This window comes from Syngnathus scovelli, chromosome 17 (assembly GCF_024217435.2).
Source record: "Syngnathus scovelli strain Florida chromosome 17, RoL_Ssco_1.2, whole genome shotgun sequence".
Lineage (NCBI taxonomy): Eukaryota > Metazoa > Chordata > Actinopteri > Syngnathiformes > Syngnathidae > Syngnathus > Syngnathus scovelli.
Window position 1 is genome coordinate 13,273,974 of NC_090863.1, and position 18,458 is coordinate 13,292,431.

The 18,458-nt window shown below is 43.9% G+C and overlaps 2 protein-coding genes across 2 annotated transcripts in view; one reads left to right on the forward strand and one right to left on the reverse strand.

Annotated features, from left to right (window-relative positions):
* The window catches only part of LOC125985499 (uncharacterized), a 46,743-nt gene extending 33,078 nt beyond the window's left edge, over positions 1 to 13,665 (forward strand). Inside the window, exons 8-25 of the mRNA XM_068648672.1 lie at positions 925 to 990; positions 1,916 to 1,975; positions 3,423 to 3,470; positions 4,126 to 4,249; positions 4,621 to 5,244; positions 6,356 to 6,477; positions 6,726 to 6,820; positions 9,085 to 9,238; positions 9,972 to 10,119; positions 10,983 to 11,124; positions 11,208 to 11,340; positions 11,627 to 11,824; positions 11,894 to 12,134; positions 12,237 to 12,365; positions 12,446 to 12,609; positions 12,968 to 13,121; positions 13,220 to 13,291; positions 13,368 to 13,665. Coding sequence (XP_068504773.1) covers positions 925 to 990; positions 1,916 to 1,975; positions 3,423 to 3,470; positions 4,126 to 4,249; positions 4,621 to 5,244; positions 6,356 to 6,477; positions 6,726 to 6,820; positions 9,085 to 9,238; positions 9,972 to 10,119; positions 10,983 to 11,124; positions 11,208 to 11,340; positions 11,627 to 11,824; positions 11,894 to 12,134; positions 12,237 to 12,365; positions 12,446 to 12,609; positions 12,968 to 13,121; positions 13,220 to 13,291; positions 13,368 to 13,522 — 2,829 coding nt within the window. The 3' untranslated portion in view covers positions 13,523 to 13,665. The remainder of the gene's footprint in view (positions 1 to 924; positions 991 to 1,915; positions 1,976 to 3,422; positions 3,471 to 4,125; positions 4,250 to 4,620; positions 5,245 to 6,355; positions 6,478 to 6,725; positions 6,821 to 9,084; positions 9,239 to 9,971; positions 10,120 to 10,982; positions 11,125 to 11,207; positions 11,341 to 11,626; positions 11,825 to 11,893; positions 12,135 to 12,236; positions 12,366 to 12,445; positions 12,610 to 12,967; positions 13,122 to 13,219; positions 13,292 to 13,367) is intronic.
* A 59-nt stretch (positions 13,666 to 13,724) lies between these two features.
* On the reverse strand, positions 13,725 to 18,431 carry c8a (complement component 8, alpha polypeptide). The gene is made up of 11 exons (XM_049748255.1): positions 18,256 to 18,431; positions 18,057 to 18,162; positions 17,625 to 17,772; positions 17,363 to 17,510; positions 16,353 to 16,542; positions 16,092 to 16,274; positions 15,194 to 15,434; positions 14,974 to 15,105; positions 14,523 to 14,680; positions 14,118 to 14,343; positions 13,725 to 13,972 (listed from the first exon to the last, which is right to left on the reverse strand). The coding sequence occupies exons 1-11, from the start codon at positions 18,405 to 18,407 to the stop codon at positions 13,821 to 13,823; spliced, it is 1,836 nt and encodes a 611-aa protein (XP_049604212.1). The 5' UTR covers positions 18,408 to 18,431; the 3' UTR covers positions 13,725 to 13,820.
* Positions 18,432 to 18,458: the final 27 nt, after the last annotated feature.

The window sequence follows — 18,458 nt, forward strand, 5'->3', positions numbered from 1 at the left end:
TTCTTCCAAAGATCCGCTCTCACCCAGAATTGTGATTGACCTCCCACTTTTTGGCTGCATTTGATTTGATGTTTGTGTGTTTGTGCTCACACTGAATACAGACAACACTAACTCTTACCCTGACCTCATACGTATGTCCAAACACCTCCCGAATCATCTGTTTGTCGCTCTTGAATTTTTTGCACTGTTATTTCAAACTTGGTTGACAAAACTCCAGTTACGTTGCTCAAGAGTATAGATTTGAATAGAATTGATACTGATAAGGATGAATTTTTAAATGATGCTTCTCGTATCAAATTTAGCCCTCTCTAAAACACTAATTGAAAAAAAAAAAGAGCATATACTAATTGGATTAGATGATGGGGACTTTATGACCTTTTCCCAAATTGAATTCAAACGCTTTATCGTGCTGATTAGCTTTGAAGATTCTGATGGTTTCGTTTTTAAATACCCAACCACAAAAAAAAAAAGTTTCCATAACTGTAAAATAAATTGAATGTCAACTGAGCTATCTATCTTTTTATCTCAGAAATGAACAATTGATTTAATTTCAGCTCCAAGACATTATACGCTCGATTCATGAATTTTCCGAGCTAGTCCAGGATGTTTGTGTTGACCTCTGGTGACAAGCACCACATTGCTCTGAACTTCTACCTGACTTATTATACTTGTGCTCTTTTCCCTTCCAACCGTTTTTTTCTTTCTCTCCTCATGCCCCCACTCCTCTCTCTCTCTCGTGTTCCACTTTGTTTTTTTCCACCCTCCCTGGTCTCCTTTTACTCCCACCCACCCACCCACCGAAACCCACACCCTTCTCCCCCGTGTGCCCCGGATTATTCTCATCATGTGGCACCCGATCATCACGTCCCTGAATTTGAAATGCAAACCTGCCGTATGTCTCCCCCCCCCTCTCTGCACTTGTAGTACATAGTGTTTGAGGCTGGACACGAACCCCTCCGTGGCCCCCAGTCAGAGGAGAGCGTTTATCAGGTACAAAGACAAAGCATCGCCCCTTTTCTTCTCCCTTATTATGTACATATGCCCTGTGGTAGATGATGATAGTACGAACGGCTGCCGAGCTCATCGCTTTGAGACATTTCTGCAGATTCAGGCTGAAATGTGGTGTCGAAGGGCCGCTCCGTTTTTTAGCTGAGAATGAAAAGCAGTGAAGGAAAGGAAGTTTGTGTTGAAGATGTCAAGTGAAAAAAGCCTCACAGAGCATCTGAGAGCTGCAAGCACCGTCAAGGTCACTTTCATCCATGCGATTTAGGCCTTTGACTTTTTTTCCCCCCCTTCCAAGACTATTTGAAGGAGCAGCTCGGACTTCAAGGATCTGTTGTACGGTTTAATCCGACGCCCTTCTACCCGGGTCTCTCTGCTGCTCTCCTCCACCCCCTCATTTTGCCTCTCTGTATCTTCCTCTGAAGCTGAACGATGCAGAGAAAGAGAGCGAGAGAGACTAATCACTTGCCATGCCATTTGATCTGGCGGTGAAACGAGATCAATAGACTTTGAGAAAAAAAACATAAGCAAAAGTTAACCAGAGTAGGGAGCAAAGAGAAACAGGCAAAGCGGTTTAAAGCGACAGCTACTACTTTTCGTGACTAAGAGAGAAATATTAGCGGAGGCAATTTCTTATCGTCAGATAAGCTTTACTGGTGCAGAATACTTATCGGCTCTCTTAATACTCAGGCAACATCCTCAGTCTTTGTTTACAATCAATACTTTAAGATTTAACAAGAATCGATTCAGTAGCATTTGCATAATTCCGTCGCTACAAAAATGAAATAAGAAATGTCGGCAGCTTTTTTGTTCTTTAGTAGTTTTAGCTCCTGATATGAAATACCTGCTAAGTAATAAGGAAAAGAGTGTTGCCATGCTATTTACATTTCAATCGACCTCCAATCCAATGCAGGTCCCAACCAGTCAGCAGAAGGAAGGGATCTATGATGTCCCCAAACGCCATTTCATGACTGTAGGTGTTCTTTTATTTTTATTATTTCTTTCTATACGCCTCCACCTTCAAACCTCTCTTTCGGGTCCCCTTGAAGAAAATCCGATTGGTCGAGCGTGGACGTGACATGCCTGTAATTTCACAAGACATCAGCAAGGCAGCTTTCAATATGCAGCTATGCTATTTCCAAAAATCTGATGTTGGTTCTGGCCAGTTGGACCAGACAAAATCAGCATGTCGTTTGTCTGGTCCAGGGAACGGTGAAAATTGGAGGTTTGTCGGTGGAGTGTTGATGGTTTGACTTGCATGAAGTGTAGCAATTTAGTCATCATGTAGTCCACCATCAACCTGCCCCTGAGAAGCCTTTCATTTAACAAAAAGGCACTTTTCCTCCCAACCATTCAAACCAAAAAAAAAATCATTTCATCCATCATACAGCAATATCATCCCTAATCGCTTAGGAAAGCATTTTTTTCTTTTTTTTTCTGTCAAAGCAGCCCTAGCGCAGTGCTTCTCTCTCTCACCGGTGTTGTTGTGCTTGTTGCTCAGCATTATCCAAACAGATAACCTGCCTCGGCCCCTTACTATCTCACTCATACAGCCTCGCCGAAGTAGCGGCGCCTCCATATCTCTAAGTGTTACTGCTTGTCTGTTCATTCAGTCGGAGCTTTTCCAGAGCCAAGTGCTCCCCTGATGTGTGTCGGTGCCTGCGGGGAGAGACCTCAGTGCACACTTGTTTACTTTCCCTCCAAACTCCGAACCATTCCGCAAGCCCTCAGTGGTCACAAAGTGCAAACTGTGAGGTCCCGTTATGTCAACGACGACATAAAAGACCCGTTTGCAGACACACTGATTGCTGGGATGTCTCCCCTGTCTTTCTTTCTGTTTTGGGATTCTTACGTTTCCACATGCAGCGCTTTATTTACAGCATGCGTCTCCTTTTGTGGTGATTCATTGTCTGCTTATGCATGGCCCAAGATACATTTCATGCAACGTAGCTCTTCCATAGCTTCCCCCCCCCCCCCCCCCCCCCCCCCCTTCCACGCGAGGGTCGTCATCTTTGTTCATGCTTTGTCTAAGTCGGGTGTTTCCACGAGCATCAGCATTCGAAAGCAGGTCAGCCTCTCATAGGATGCTTTTGATTGGCAGTCGCAGGAATATCTAATCAGAGTCTGTTTTATGGAACTGAATAGCCCTTTAGCCGCTCAATTATAGCGAGCCATGAAAAGGCCCATTCAAGATCCATTTTCTGATAATGGAACAAAGGGATAGTAGTTTCTTTCCAGGCACAGCACAAATGCTCCAGTGAATAGACGCCCCCCCCCCACACACACACCCACACACACACCCAACCCACCACCACCGTAGTCTATGTGGCGATGAATTCAAGAATGTATGACTATTGAATTTCAATTTCATGTTGTGTCATTGTACTTTTTTGCTATCTCTCCCTTGCTTCCTTTCACAGAATATCAACCACTTTGATCTTTTCGGCGACATGTCGACTCCTCCTTCGGTTAGTACTGCCCTCACAAAAACAACAAACATCCTGTTGACAGCACTATTTGATTCTCTAATGTTATGTGCAGGAAAACAAATGAACTGATGAAAACCTTGAGACTATTGGGAGTCATTTCTGTCCCTTCCTTCCATGCACACGGTGTTGTTAGTCAACAATGTAGTACATCGTAGATATCAAAGTCAAGGCCCGGGGGCCAGATACGGCCCTCCGCATCATTTTACGTGGCCCTCAAAGACAAAATTGTCCACCGACTTTACGTGTCAATAGTAAAATTACAAATTGTCTTCACTTAAGAAATATAGATATTCCTAGCAATTTTTATTACCATCCAATTTTTAAAAAATATTTCAACAGTTTTTACTAGCCTCTGATTTCAAAACCAGTTTGTTGTGTAGCCCATACTGTAAATAACATAAGCCCTCTGACGGAAACTATGACTACGATGCGGCCCGCAACAAAAATGAGTTTGACACCCTTGTCTTTTGTCCAGAAAGACACAAACACAGTTGTAAATATCAAATGTCAAGAGTAGGAAAGAGAACCACTCTATGACAAGCTAATGTAGATAGAGTATTGCTGAATCAAGACAAATTAGCTGACCTCTGAGTAAATTTGATGAAGTTATTATCCGTGTCGTGTACTCTCTCAGATGCCTCCTTCACCTGCCAACACACTTGACCCGAGCAGGAGCAGCCGCCAGCAGCAGCAGCAACAGCAGCCGCACAATCCGGCCGAGATGTACGCCCCCTTCAGCCCCACCTCTGTGCCATCCGGTGAGTTACCGAGACTGAAACGGAGAAAAGTATCATACTGGTGTAGGCGTGTTTTTTTTTTTTTTTTAGGATTTATTAAGGCTGGAACTGAATACTGGAGGCACATATTTACCTTTAACAAGATATTGGAGTTCTGAAGGCAGCAACATTAATCATTCTAAAGCGACATAGTAGTTTATGATTGAATTGGTATGTACTAAGTGTTTTTACAACTGATGATCAGGCTAATGGTCTTGTGGAAACAAATTGCAGGATAGGTGTACATACCCTATTGCTTTCCTTGCAAAACAAATTGACTCACAGAGGTAATTGTGACATAAATGTTTCCCATTTCTCCAGCTGTAACGTGTGTGGTTTCCTTCGCTCACCAGGTTATATGACCATGGGCCCCGTGCAGGCTTCCCAGTGGGCCCAGCAACCATTTCCTGGCCAGGCTCAGACTCTAGCCTTCCCTGTGCAGGGGCCCCTGCAGGTGGCCCAAGTCCTGCCCGGCGGTCAGCCCCTCATCTGGAGCCAGGCCAACATTTTCCGAGCCACCCAGCAGCAATGGGCGGCCATGGCGGCGTACATGCCGGCCCAGACTGTGGGCGTGGGGGGCCATGCCATCCCAGCCGCCATGCTCCAAGGCTTGGTTCCTATTACAACCATGTGCCCCCAAGCCTGCGACCTGTCCGCCCCCTCCTCGGCCATCACCAGCCCGCAGCACACGGCCGACCCGGCTATTCTTCAGAGGCAGCTAAGCCTGGGAAGAGACGGCGGCCTGGGCGTGGACTTGGACGCAGGGGAGGGCCCGTCCACATCAGGGGTGGGGCCCAGTGGGGTGTCTGTGAGTAGGTGTGCGACGCCAAGCCTTGTGGGCGTAACCGATGCCCTGGTCTGCACGCAGCTGCTGTCGCCCCCTGCTGCGGCCGCACTGGAAGATGAAGGCAGTGACCTTGATCTGTCCCGGATGACCTTGAGTCCCGGAACATCCACATCGCCATCTACTGAATCGCGTGAGTATCTTTGATTATTACGCCTCCTTTCTACTAGTGTTGAAATGGTGGGGCATTTTTTTTTTTTTTTACACTCGTATGCATTTTATTATGTAACGTACGTATATGCTTAGTTGGTTTTTAATACCATCCAATCATCTTGTCACGGAACAGAGACAGGGCGACCAAGTGCGTCACGATCCTTTATTGAAAAAGGGGAAGTGGAACGCTGAACTTGCGGTCTGGCTGGCGTGGCTGAGCAGCAGAGCACAGCGCGTAGTCGTAGTCGCAGGCGGGCAGGTTGTCGAGACAGGCGGCGATCGGAAGCGTGGTCAAGGACGAGCAAGTTGTCGGGGCAGGCGGCGATCAAGGCATGGTCGGTCAGTTTACGGAAACAGTTGGCAACAGAGATCGTTCAGGGGACAAAAAAAAGGCAGCGGTGTCACGGGCAGGGTAAGTGGACGAACTGACAACCACTGGCAGAATACACAGAGGTTAAGTAGTGGACCTAACGAGCTGTAGCAGGTGCTGGCAATTCCTTGATTGGTGCTTGGCTGGAAGTCAGGTGACGCAGGAACGTGACACATCTAGTACACCACCTCAACATTTCACTTTATATTACTGTCAAACGTTAGTTGCATGTGGTAGTAGTAATTGTAAATTCACTCTTTTGTCCTTTGACTCATTTTGTATTCATTTGATCTAATCTTACGTGGGCAAAAGAATCATGCAATGTTGTTAGGCACTCGACATCAGACTTTGAACATCCTTCTTCCATCCAATCCCCTCATTTTTTCTCGTTATTCATGTCAACCTCTGTGCCCTTTGGTAAACTGTTCCGGTTGAAAAATGTCATCTTTTCTTCCAATGATATCACACATAGAAGGGAGCAGGTGTTGGTTTTTTTTTTTTTGTATGATCTGTTTCTTCTTGAATCCAATTAGATGTCCCTGAAGGACTATCCTACGTATTCACGTGCATAAGTGAGAAAAAGCACAGACACTTGATTTGCTTATTTCTACAGTATTTCTATTGCCTTGAATTGCAATTTAGTTGACTTTCTGCCTAACCACGGCGACAGTTTCTAAAAGAATTCCATTTTCTTTCAATTAAAAACACTTTCATTTGACAGCATCCACTCCAGCTCCTCAACAGACATCAGAGTGCCCCCCTAGCCAAGTGAACACCATCCCTACAGACCACCCTCATGTCGAGCCTGAGGGCGACTCTGACCGTGCCGAGGAGGAACGATTGGTAAATCCCCAAACCCTGTGGCGCACACATCTGTCAATAAAACACAGGGATTATATTTAACAACTTAGTCTTATGTTTCAATCTATCATCCTCCTCAGACATCATTTTTAATAACACCAAAGGGTATATGATGTTGATGAAATGGCCAATTCGCATTGAGCTCACCTGATTTCTTACTTCCATACAACATAAAACGCTGTTGTGATTGGACTAAATGTTGATAAATATGTAACCTTCTCTTTTCCTAGGACTCTGCTGTCACAAGGCCAACCTCTCCATTGCCCAAGGAAGCCAGTGATCCATCTGAGGATCAGGCGTATCCACAGGAAGACAGCTCGAGAACATAGGAGTGGGGTATTTCATCATTCTTGATTTATCTCCCAAACGCTTCCCTTTGTGTCCTTTGGATCCCTCCCGCTCTTTTCATCTCTCTGTAATTAGTCTCTCGCTTACTTTGTTAGCCCTGATTCAACAGTCTTCTTTTTTCTTTCTTTTGACCCTTTTGCTATTCATTTGGACCTTACTAGTCCATCATGTATTTTCTCCCTTTCATTTCACAAAGAAACTCACAATGTCGCTCTCTAACGGTCATATTTGTAATGACACCTAGTGTTCAGACTTCCTCTGTTCTCTGGGAAATGAGGCTGTGAAGGTCAAAAGACAAGCTTGAAAGCGTAAAAATGATATGGGTGGCTATGAACATTTCAAATGGATTACAAAAACGTGACTTTTTCTAAGCCTAGTTGTCAAACTAGCTGGCCACATCAAGAACTTTTTGCGGCGATTTCATCCAATCAACCTTTCAGCCAGCAAGTGACCTTTCATCTTGCCCCGAAAGTGCAGCGGGAGGTGACTGTGAGGACGACTTAAACAGCTGTGACGATGTTGCTCACTAATAAATATTTTTTTCAAGAGGAGCAGCATCCTTAATGTTTGACCTTTAATCTGTGGACCGCCGAGCACCAGCAAAGACTGTGAGAAGATGGATGATGTTTTCACGGTGTCACCATGTCAAGTCCATTCATACATTTGCATGAGCAAACTTCATGTGGATTTAGCGGGCTCAGCTGGGGCGAAAAAAATCGGGGGTGTTTACAACTTTATTTTAGGTCTGAAACACATCAATGCTTTGTGTTATTTTATTAGTCAGACAGTTGTTAGATGGCATATAGCTCTTGACAGGTGACAACAAATCAGAAAAAAACAAACATTAAGCATTAATCTACAAATCAATTTGCCAAACTTTTTATTATTGAGAAAAAAAAAAAAAATCATCCCAGCCTCTGTGCCATAAAATAGCGCTCTTGGATGCACCTCAGCCTTTGACATCTGGGTGTTTGTTTTTGCTTTTATGCTGCCATCTTTCTTTTTTCTGGAAATGTCTTTGTTTATGTTTGCTTGGTAAAATATGAACTGTGAATCTGTGTTACATGCTCGATCACACCGAGGCTTGCTGTACCTGTTTTGAAGGGTGTGGAAAATGGCATAAGTCTACAGGACTCTTCTTTAAAATGTCACAGGCCCTTTTTTTCTGGTAAATAGATGACTGATTCCTTCACATCTCTTTGTTGTTTTCATCTTCTGCTTTTTGGAAATTTCTCCACCCCACCGGATGAAACCGTTGACAGATTTTTTTATTCATATAGTAAATCAATAGAAGTATCACTACAAACTGCTAGAGTTACACTTTAAAACTGCACCCCTTGCTTGTGTAATAATTTAGAAAACATGAAATAGTTCAAAAATATTTTGTAAATTTTATTTATGGATTTAAGAAATATGAAAAAGAGAGGGGAGAAAAGGGACTTTTGTACGTCTATTACCATACACTGTACCTGTGCCACTGTTAAGTCACAAATAAAATATAATGTGATCGACTTTCGTGTAGTTTTCTTTTCTCGGGTGGCTACATTGGTGTTTTTTGTCTGAGTAAACAAAGAGTCATAGCACAGGATTGTGTCATTCTGTAAAGTGAGGCTGAACAAAGTTTAAAGGCCAATCGGTAATCAGTCACAGCATGTCCTGTCTTACAAAGTAATGTTTTTTCCATGGTTGCTTTTTTGAATCCACAGTGCATGATGTCTATTTGTGTCTGATTGATCAAATTGATACAAAGTGTACAATGGAAATGTGCACCTACATGCAAGGTGGGTTCCATTTTTGTATTTGGAAATGAGCCCATTGTTCATGCAATGAAACATCTGACGTGACCACTCTGTGCTTGTAGGTGCTGAAGTGTTGTGAACTGCTGCATTGTGCTCCAGCTCTGTGTCTGTCTGTCTGTCTGTCTGTCTGTCTGTCTGTCTGTCTGGTGGCGAACACTGTGTTTACTTAGAGCTTGGCATTACCATCTCGCCGTTCCTTAACTGTCACAACATCCCATTATGTTTTCTTCGTGTGGACTCTTTTTACCCTGTTGTCTTCTCACATCCACGCTGAGCTTGTCGCTTTCAAGGTAAGATGCTTTCAAGTTGATGTACGTAGCTGATGTGGATTTTCATTTCTTTGCTCACACTCGGGAAGCTACTCTATAAATATATATATATACGTACTATATATAGGGATATATCCATAAAACCTTTCACACACCATACAAATATTTTTAAGTCACAGCGCAGTTGATGTCACATCAGCCAGCAATGAGGATCCGAGAGTCCGTGACACACGAGCAGTCGGTGACCAGGCACTGGTTCAACCTGTCGACTGTGTTCTGTCAGAATGGAGTCCGTGGTCACGTTGTGACGTTTGTCAGGGAAAAAGAGTAAGTGCAAACATTACATGTTCAATTGCACTGCAACATACAGTCGACAATAAAAGTGGTTTACATTGCCCATAGACACCAGATCTAGATCAATACATCAGTTAGATCATAGGTGTCAAATGCAAGGCCCGGGGGCCAGATATAGCCCGACGCATCACTTTAAGCGGCCCGCCAAGATAAATTGTGCATCGACTTTATGTGTCAATGCTAAATTGAAAATTGAGTTCACTTTTTTAAAAATACAGATATTACTCGCAAATTTGTTACCATTCATTTTTTGGTTGTTGTGCATCGACTTTGTGTCGATACTAAATTAAAACTGAAGTTCACTTTTTAAAAAATAGAGATATTATTACTAGTAATTTAATTACCATTCATTTGTTTGAAATATTTTAACAGTTTTTACTACTCTGATTTTAAAACTAGTCATTCATCAGTTTGTCGTGTAGTCATAATGGCACTCCGAAGGAAACTATGATTACAATGCGGCCGGCCCGTGACAAAGATGCATTTGACAGCCCTGATTTAGATCAACAAATACTGTTTTCTAGTGCTTCAACTGTATCTCTCTACCTTTAGAGGAGGCCAGATTAAAAGCTTTGACATGACAAGGTGAAAACAGCCCACTAATGCGATTTTGACTGTTATGAATCCATGGAGCTCCCTTTAAGAGCTCTTCTGCACCTCTGCTGAGGATTTTGCTGGCTGTCGAACTGTTTCTCTCACTTCTCAGTACCGCTATGCCAAATTGAGCCAGCCAACGCAGTTTGGAGGGGAGCCTTGCCATTTTCATGGCAGGGAGGAGGAAAGCTGTGAAGTTCCAGCACGTTACACCTGTGACAACATTTTGCCGTGTGAAGGCTTCCTTTGCAGCCAAACAGGCAAGTCCGCAAGTCGCACTCTGAGCCACGTGATTTTCGTTTTGACCTCATTTTGGTAGACACAACACGCATATGTATCTCTCTATAAGTAGAACCATGTGAGTTCTCCCAGCCAATCAACAATAAAAAATCATTTTCAAATTAGTAGAAATAGATTTTGTTAGAGTGGTGCTCACTCGAACTTATTTTTGCAAGAACCACACGGGAGACAGTATGCCCTTTTATAAGCACTTGCAAATGGAGAGTCAGTCGTCGCTGTGCGTACAGCGATGATCAAATGAGGTCTGACTCAGGCCTCTTGCAAGAGCATTTTTATTGAGAGAAACAGGGTGGGAGTGAGAGTGGACAGGATGGAGTTGAAGCCCCTGACCTCTGGTCAAAGCATATCAGGGAGTGTTTTACGACCTTGTGTACGACAGGACAAGCTAGGTTATTTATTACAGGTTACGTTCCAACATAAGCATAAAACGAATCTAGCTAGGTTATTTATTACAGGTTACATTCCAACATAAGCATAGGATCAAACTAATCTATCAACCCTAACATATATCTATCAACCCTAACAGATTTCTCTAGCACATAATATTGCATTATGTGACAAACTACAAAATTAGAGTGATTAAGGTGTGGGCACTTTGAGAATTAAGATGATTTTTTGACCACTAGTGGATATATAAAATCAGCCTTACAGTTTGAGGTTTAAAAATATCGTATTAGGACCTCCTGGGTTGAGTTTGCATGGTGTTTCTGTTGAATTTTGCACTTGAATATAAATAATAAAAAAATAAGCCTCTCCATTGGTGTGAACGGGCTAGGGTCAAGAATGGAGTGACTGCCAATGTCATAACATGCTCACCCTGCAGGTCGCTGCATTCCAAGAACGCTGCAGTGCAACGGGGAGGATGACTGTGGTGACATGTCAGATGAAGTTGGATGTGCAGGGAGTCAGAAGCCCTGCAGATTTGATGCTGAGGAGTACTGGGGCATTGAGAACCTTGCCAAGGGGTCAGTACTCCTTCCAAGTATTGTACTTCTCAGGCAGATGCTGTCAATCTTTTCTGTATTTGTTTTTTTTTTTTTTGCCTTAGAATCAACATTTTGAACAGCAACCTGGAGGGAGTTGTTCTGGATAACAGATATTATGCTGGTAGTTGTTTGCCTCACTATATCCAGGATGTTCGATTCAGGAAGCCTTACAACTTGCAGCAGTACACTCTGCAGGTATGCCAAGCCAGCAATCGCTCACAATCAACTTACGATAATGGGATCCAAATGTCAGGTCTTTATGCTGGATACCAATCCATTTATTTATTGATTTATTTGGATTTATTTATTTATATTCTGGCTACCAATTTATTTATTATTTATTTATTTAACAACATTTTTTTCTGCCTATTATTTTTGTATAACCATTATGTAGTTAGCTGCATTTTTTGGGGGGTTGCATTTCAGTTTTTTATTTATAACTATCCAATGCAGCACTTTAAACGGGAACATTTCTTCACAGACAAAAGGGTCATACGATTTCACTCTGGATGCTTTTGACTCGTACTCCGACTACATGGATCACACCATTAAGGAGCGGATGACCCAAACGATTGTTTCCATTGGCTTTGGCATTCCAGGTATTTTTGAATTTGGCTACAACCACAACAAAGCCAAATACTCCAAGTCGGTCCAGAAGATTCGTCGAGCCTCTGGCAAAGTGAGACATCCTTATTGTAAAATGGCTTTAGTATTCTTGCAAGTAAATAATACAAATCCCAATCATCAGTCTTACAGCTTCCTCAGGGCCAAAGCTGAGCTGGAGCTGGCCCAGTATATGCTCAAGTCAGACAACTTGATGCTGAGCACGGAGTTCCTGCAGCGTCTTCGCTCCCTGCCTCAGTCTTACGTTTATGGTGAATACAGGCAGATCTACAGAGACTACGGTACGCACTACATCACAGAGGCTGCCCTCGGAGGGGATTACGAACACACCATCGTCCTGGACAAAGAAAAGCTGGAGAAAACCGGTAATGGGGACCAGTGGTCACCATAAATCATCATTTGCTCAGAAATATGGAGCAAAAAAAGTCAAAGTCTCTGACAGTCTTTTTTTTTTTTTTTTGCTCTAGATTATTCTTTGACAGACTACAAATCATGTACACAATCAGGACTTAAGGTTGGCGCCAACATATATGGCGTTTACGTGTCTGTGGGCTTTCAAGGTGGATCCTGTGATGGCCTCCTCAATGAAATGGGAGGTACGGTGGCATGCAAACACACACACACACACCCACTACACTGTTTTTGGAGGACAGTTAGTTCAACTGTATTTTTCCAGAGGAGACCTCACTTGGTAGCATGGTGGAGGACACGGTGGCCGTGGTAAGGGGCGGTAGCAGTGAATCCATCACCGCTTTGGTGTCCCAGAAGCTTCCCTCCCCACAACTCATGAGATTATGGGGCGAGGGAGTACGCTTCAATCCGGACTTCCTTCGCAGAACGGTAGAAGTGCTTTTACACCCCTCCTCCCTAAAATATCATGTCTGAGAAATGTGTAACTTTCGGAAGCGAGTCAGCCTATGTACGTACGTACATCGTAAAATCTTGCATTTTTATTCCCAAATTTGCTCATGGCAGTACATATTTGTGCATTGTAACTTTATTAACTTTACTCCGCTCGGGTTGTTAGCGGAATTGGCATGATCCCTGAAGGCAAAGCAGCTGGCCTGATCAGAGCCAAGTTTGGGAGTAAACAGCAAAAGATGCCAAATGGAAAGAGCTCCAAATGAAAACACAGTCAAGGTTCACTCGATTAAGCGTTCCAGTTGTCCAATTCCAAGAGTCTGCATTTCCTCATTAGACCCGACCTCTGTATGAGCTGATCACCTCAAGAGACTTCATCCACGACAGCATCTTGAAGAGAAATCTAAAACGAGCCTTGTTTGAATACTTGGAAGAGGCCAGCTCATGTCGATGTGCTCCCTGCCGCAATAATGGAGTGGCTGTGCTCAGAGGTATCATCAAGTCTATACAATACATACAGTCGGTTTCACATCATCATCATCATCATTTTGGAGGGAATGCTAAAAATACATCATCTAATTCCCAATAGGGACCAGATGTGACTGTGTGTGTCCTGTTGGCTACAGTGGTCACAGTTGTGAGGTCACACACAGACAAAAAGGTTAGCTCATACAATATTATCGTAGTATTGGTTCTCTTGTATGTATGTGTTAACACAGTCGGATGCATTTGGACAGATATTGCCATCGATGGCAGCTGGAGCTGCTGGGGTTCGTGGTCTTCCTGCAGCAGAAGAACAAAGACGAGGAGTCGCCAGTGTAACAACCCGGCGCCCAGCAAGGAAGGCCTGCCGTGCAGAGGCTTGCAGGAGGAGTACACTGAATGCTTTTAAAATTCAATCCGTTTCCCTCCTCTCTGTATGACCCTACAATTAACATTTAACATATAACAATTTCAATATATTGATTTATTTGACGTCAATGGCAGGGAATGAGTTGGAGGGGAAATAAAACAGAAGCCAAACATTGCAATCTATTTGTAGAGGACTCACAATGACAAGTTACTTGAATCAACACAACAATACATTTTGTACATATTGTGCAATATGGAAATTCATCATTTTATTTGAGAATTTAACAGACTAGAGTCTAATATAGTCACTAGACTTACAATGACTCAATTGAACATGTTCAACAGCGCTCAGACTGAGAGGAGGAGCCTTGGCACATAGCTCCGCCTCTATCAGGTGCCGGATTATTGCAGACCCTAGTCCGCTGTTTCCTCCCTGATGTACAAGCAGACCAACCTCCCCAACAGGACCACGACCCATCCGTTCCAGTTCCTGTTTATAAAATTCATTATGATTATTTTTTTATTATTGTTGTTTTTTTTGGTTTTTTTTTTTTACCAGAAGAACAACATTATAATAGGTTTTGAATAATTCCGAGTAAAATAATGCAAAATACTGCTGCTTCTTATTGTCTTACCGGTTCGGTGAGTGTCCTCACAGGCCTCTCCTTGGTAGCCGGGTTTACAGATGCAGCTGCACGATGTACCAGTGAGCACAGGGATACCGTTATGCCTGCATGGGGCGCAACGACAAGAGCTGAACTGCTGCTGATACTCATCCAGTCCCATCTGGAGGTTGCTCAGTCTGGCTCCAAATTGATCAGATGCCGTGCTGAAGCGCACAAGCTCATAGATTGGCATGATCTGGCACAATTGCAGAGAGCGATTAAGCAGGCGATTCATTCAACCAAGAGTAACATTTTTTCCAGATCCCTAAAAAAATGTTCTATACATCCAGCGAAGCAAATTAGCACAGCTGCAGTATGTTTCAAAACCAACATATTTAGGGGAAGTATTTTGCAAAAGGTAGAGAGAGCCCTTACCTCGTGTTCAATGACAGTCGGGTTGTATTTAAGGCTTGCCCCCCACTTGCGATAGGTTTCCGAATCCCTGATGACCAACAAACCACTGCTGGTGTCTGTGTATCCCCCCTTCACCAGCGCAAGGACGTCCTTGATCACAGCGGAACCCTTGTCTGTCACTTTAACCAAAAGTATAAATGGGAACAAAAAATAGTGCATTGCTATTTTTTTTTTTTTAATAACAAAGCTCAATATCTTTTTTTTGCAATCATCAGGTGGTTCAATTGAATGAGACAAAAATGTAGGTCATATGAATTGCAAGGTGTCATAATCACACCCTTAAAAATGTCAGTACACATTGCCTCTTGTATTCTACGTATGTTTTATCTATCAACAGTCCCGTTGCATTCAACCTCTGATGTTGTTTTGTTTGTCGAGCTTTGGCTTTTCCATTCCCCAATGCTTCACTCACCATGTAATAAGGGTCCACCTTTTTTACACAATTCTCCACCCACACTGAGTTTTGCCTGTCCAGTATTTCTAACTGTCATGCTCAAGCCAAGCGAGGCACCAATGCATGAACCAGTCTGTGTCCATTCAAGTTCTGCAAAGGGATACGTACATCATGATGAAAAAAGAGATATGGTGAAATAGTTTCCGGCAAAATGCGTAAACAAGAAGGCCCGCCCTACTTGATTCAACCATGGCTGTTTTGTTGACCACCACCACATATTCCATGGTTCCTCCCATCACTCCCTCGGTGACATAGTGGGTGCCAAATGTGTTGAAGAAGCGCGAATACGTGCCAAAGTCATATCGCTCGGGGAGTTCACTCAGTGACAGGTAGAAATCCTCGTGGAGCATCAGCTTATTACTTCTCATCTTGAAGTGACCTGTTTCCACTTTGGACAAAAGCCTGATGAAGCCAAGGTCCTGGCAGCAAAAATTAATCAATTAAAATTAATTAAAAATGACAATGAATTAAAAGTTAAAATGAATAAAAGAATCAAATGTATTAAAAATTAATTCATGTGTTCTTTTATAAATTGATATTTGTGAATGTAGGGCGGCTCGGAGGCGCACTGGGTAGCATGTCCGCCTCTCAGTTAGGAGGGTGCTGGTTCGATTCCACCTCCGGCCCTCCCTGTGTGGAGTTTGCATGTTCTCCCCGGGCCCGCGTGGGTTTTCTCCGGGCACTCCGGTTTCCTCCCATATCCTTAAAACATGCTTGGTAGGCCGATTGAGCGCTCCAAATTGTCCCTAGGTGTGAGTGCGAGTGCAAACGGTTGTTTGTCTCTGTGTGCTTTGCGATTGGCTGGCAATCGGTTCAGGGTGTCCCCCGCCTGCTGCCCGTTGACGGCTGGGATAGGCTCCAGCACGCCCGCGACCCCCGTGGGGACTAAGCGGTTCAGAACATGGATGGATGGATGGATGGATGGATGGATGGATGGATGGATGGATGGACGGACGGACGGACGGACGGACGGACGGACGGATGGATGGATGGACGGATAGATGGACGGATGGATGGACGGATGGATGGATATTTGTGAATGTCAGTGAAATATAAAGCACTGGCTATTACGGTACCTGGCTTTTATACTGTGATATATTCCTCAGAAACTCAGACTCCTTACTTCCACTCAGTCCCACTTCCACATAATAGATGCCGACCGAGACGCCCGCATTGGAGGATCTCATCGTTTTCCTTGCCTTCAACAGGCTCACCGCGTTACTGTAATATTCCTGAGTGCCCTCTGATGTAGCCTCTGCCTGCAAAAGATAAACTTGCATTACCAAGTATCGGCCGAGTCCATCTGGCAAGCTGCGCTTCAGAATAAATCGCAGTACCACAAAGTGGTAGACGTGGTAGTTGTAAGGTTTTCTGTAGTTTTTCTCATCTTCATTGTAGTGCAGGTTCTCACAGAATGCATCGTAGGTGAATTTTCTCCATTCGCCGTTATACACGTATTTGCATTCTCCTCCAAAATACTTTGGGTCCAGTACGTGATTCACAAATTCTCCAGTCAAGGCATTGTAGCTGAAACAATTTAAGATACAAACGTGGGTTCATTTTGGAAGATAGCATCTTATTATCATTTCTCTGTCATTAGGTACGGCCAAAACAAACAGTCGACTGTATGATGAAGCAATTGTGTTTACAAGTCTCGAAACCTCCTCATCCAACTCGACCAGTGTAAAATAACGGTTTTAGGAAATGACTGCACAACAACAACATCAACAAATCATTAAGTTGTGTACACTTCAGGGGTTTCCAAAAGATTATCATCTTAGTTTGGAATAACTTGGCTATGTTCTGTAAACAAATTGTAGTAAACAGACTTAAAGACTGGCGCTGATTCTATTTTTATTTTCCATTGATAAGCATCTTAAGTGCCTTGTTTCATTTACTTTATAGCAAGAGTGTCACGAGTGGGCGCCGCCGGCCGCTCGGCCGCGCCCCCCTGTCTCTCTCCCTGATCACCGGCACCTGGCGCTGGCTCATCAGGAAGTCTATATTAGCGCGACCAGCGCAACTGCAGTTGTCAGCTTGTCTCGTCATGTCCTTGTCCGCATCGATCTTAGAAACCTTGACTCCCCGTTTCCTGGTGATTCGGTCCTTGTCTAGTCAGTCCTGCCCCACTTTTGCAGCAGCGGCAGCGGCGGCGGCGGCAGCAGCGGCGGCAGCGGCAGCAGCGGCAGCAGCAGCAGCAGTCACCCGCTCCAGAAGCGTCCTGTCATCCAGCCACCCTCACCCAGCGACTCCAGTCTCGCCCGTCCACCGCTCCAAGACTCCATCGTTCACAATAAAGTCCGGTCGCTCTGCGCATGGCTGTCCGATCCTTACAAAGAGTGTTTACCCTTGAGTGCCACGCTCAGCACCGGGAATGGTGAGGAGGGCGGAGCACTTGTCATTCCTCTCGTTGAACACTTGACAATCCTCTTCATCTGAAAAATCATCACAGTCTGCCTCTCCGTTACAGCGAAGGGATTGGCCGATACAACGCCCTGCAGTGTACAATCAAAGATTAGGTTTCATTTGTCTAGCAATAAAATAAACTCTCCTGATTATTAGACATTGCTTGTGCTTCAACCTGAACTGTTGCCATTGATAGAACTTACCAGTTTCTTTACAGGTGAAGCTCTCCCCACAGTCGTCTGGTACCAAACACGGTGCAGTTGTTGTTGGACATGCTAGCGTGTCCCACAGCGTCTCCAAACAAGGCACACCACCAAATTGGGACGGCTTCTCCAGATATCGGAAACGAAACTTAGACAAATCAAGTTAAGGAGAAATTAAAGAGGTTGTTCGGATTGAGCGACGTAACATCTTTTTTGTGTTCACTTTCAGGATGTCAACAAATAGGATATCAGTAAATCTGCCATTCCGCATTTCAAAACCGTTTAGTTGATTACGAGAGCATGAGTCATTATTCCTTTTGGACTTCTTTGACCCTTGTCCTAACTGACAAAGAACCGCAAGTAACTTTTAAGCAAACGGACAGAAAAGTTAGAGAAAAGCCGAACAGCAGCACAGTAAAATATTATTTGTACCATTTTGTCTGTGCATGAGTTACACGATGTCCATGTTGACCAGGGCCCCAGTTCGCAGTTGACAGGTATTGGCCTGTTTACAGCTCTTACCCGCCGAGCAGTGGTGCTGGGGCGGGGGGGGAAAAAAAAAATCTTTCCAATCCCATTAGCAATTAGCATGCGCAGACTTCAATCAATTCTCAAGAGAAAATTGCTGTACCTGTTCTGTGTTGACATCTGTCGCCTGCTGTACGCGTTTGCATTAACGCTGAAACTGATTGAAAGATGCAGCGTGTAGAAATATAGGAGTAAATTAATGACACTGCCCATTCTGACAGCATTGGGTTGATGTTGAAGATGAAAATGGAACATCACAGTACTGTTGTCATAATGGGGTCGTTTTACCAACGCAATCCTGACCAA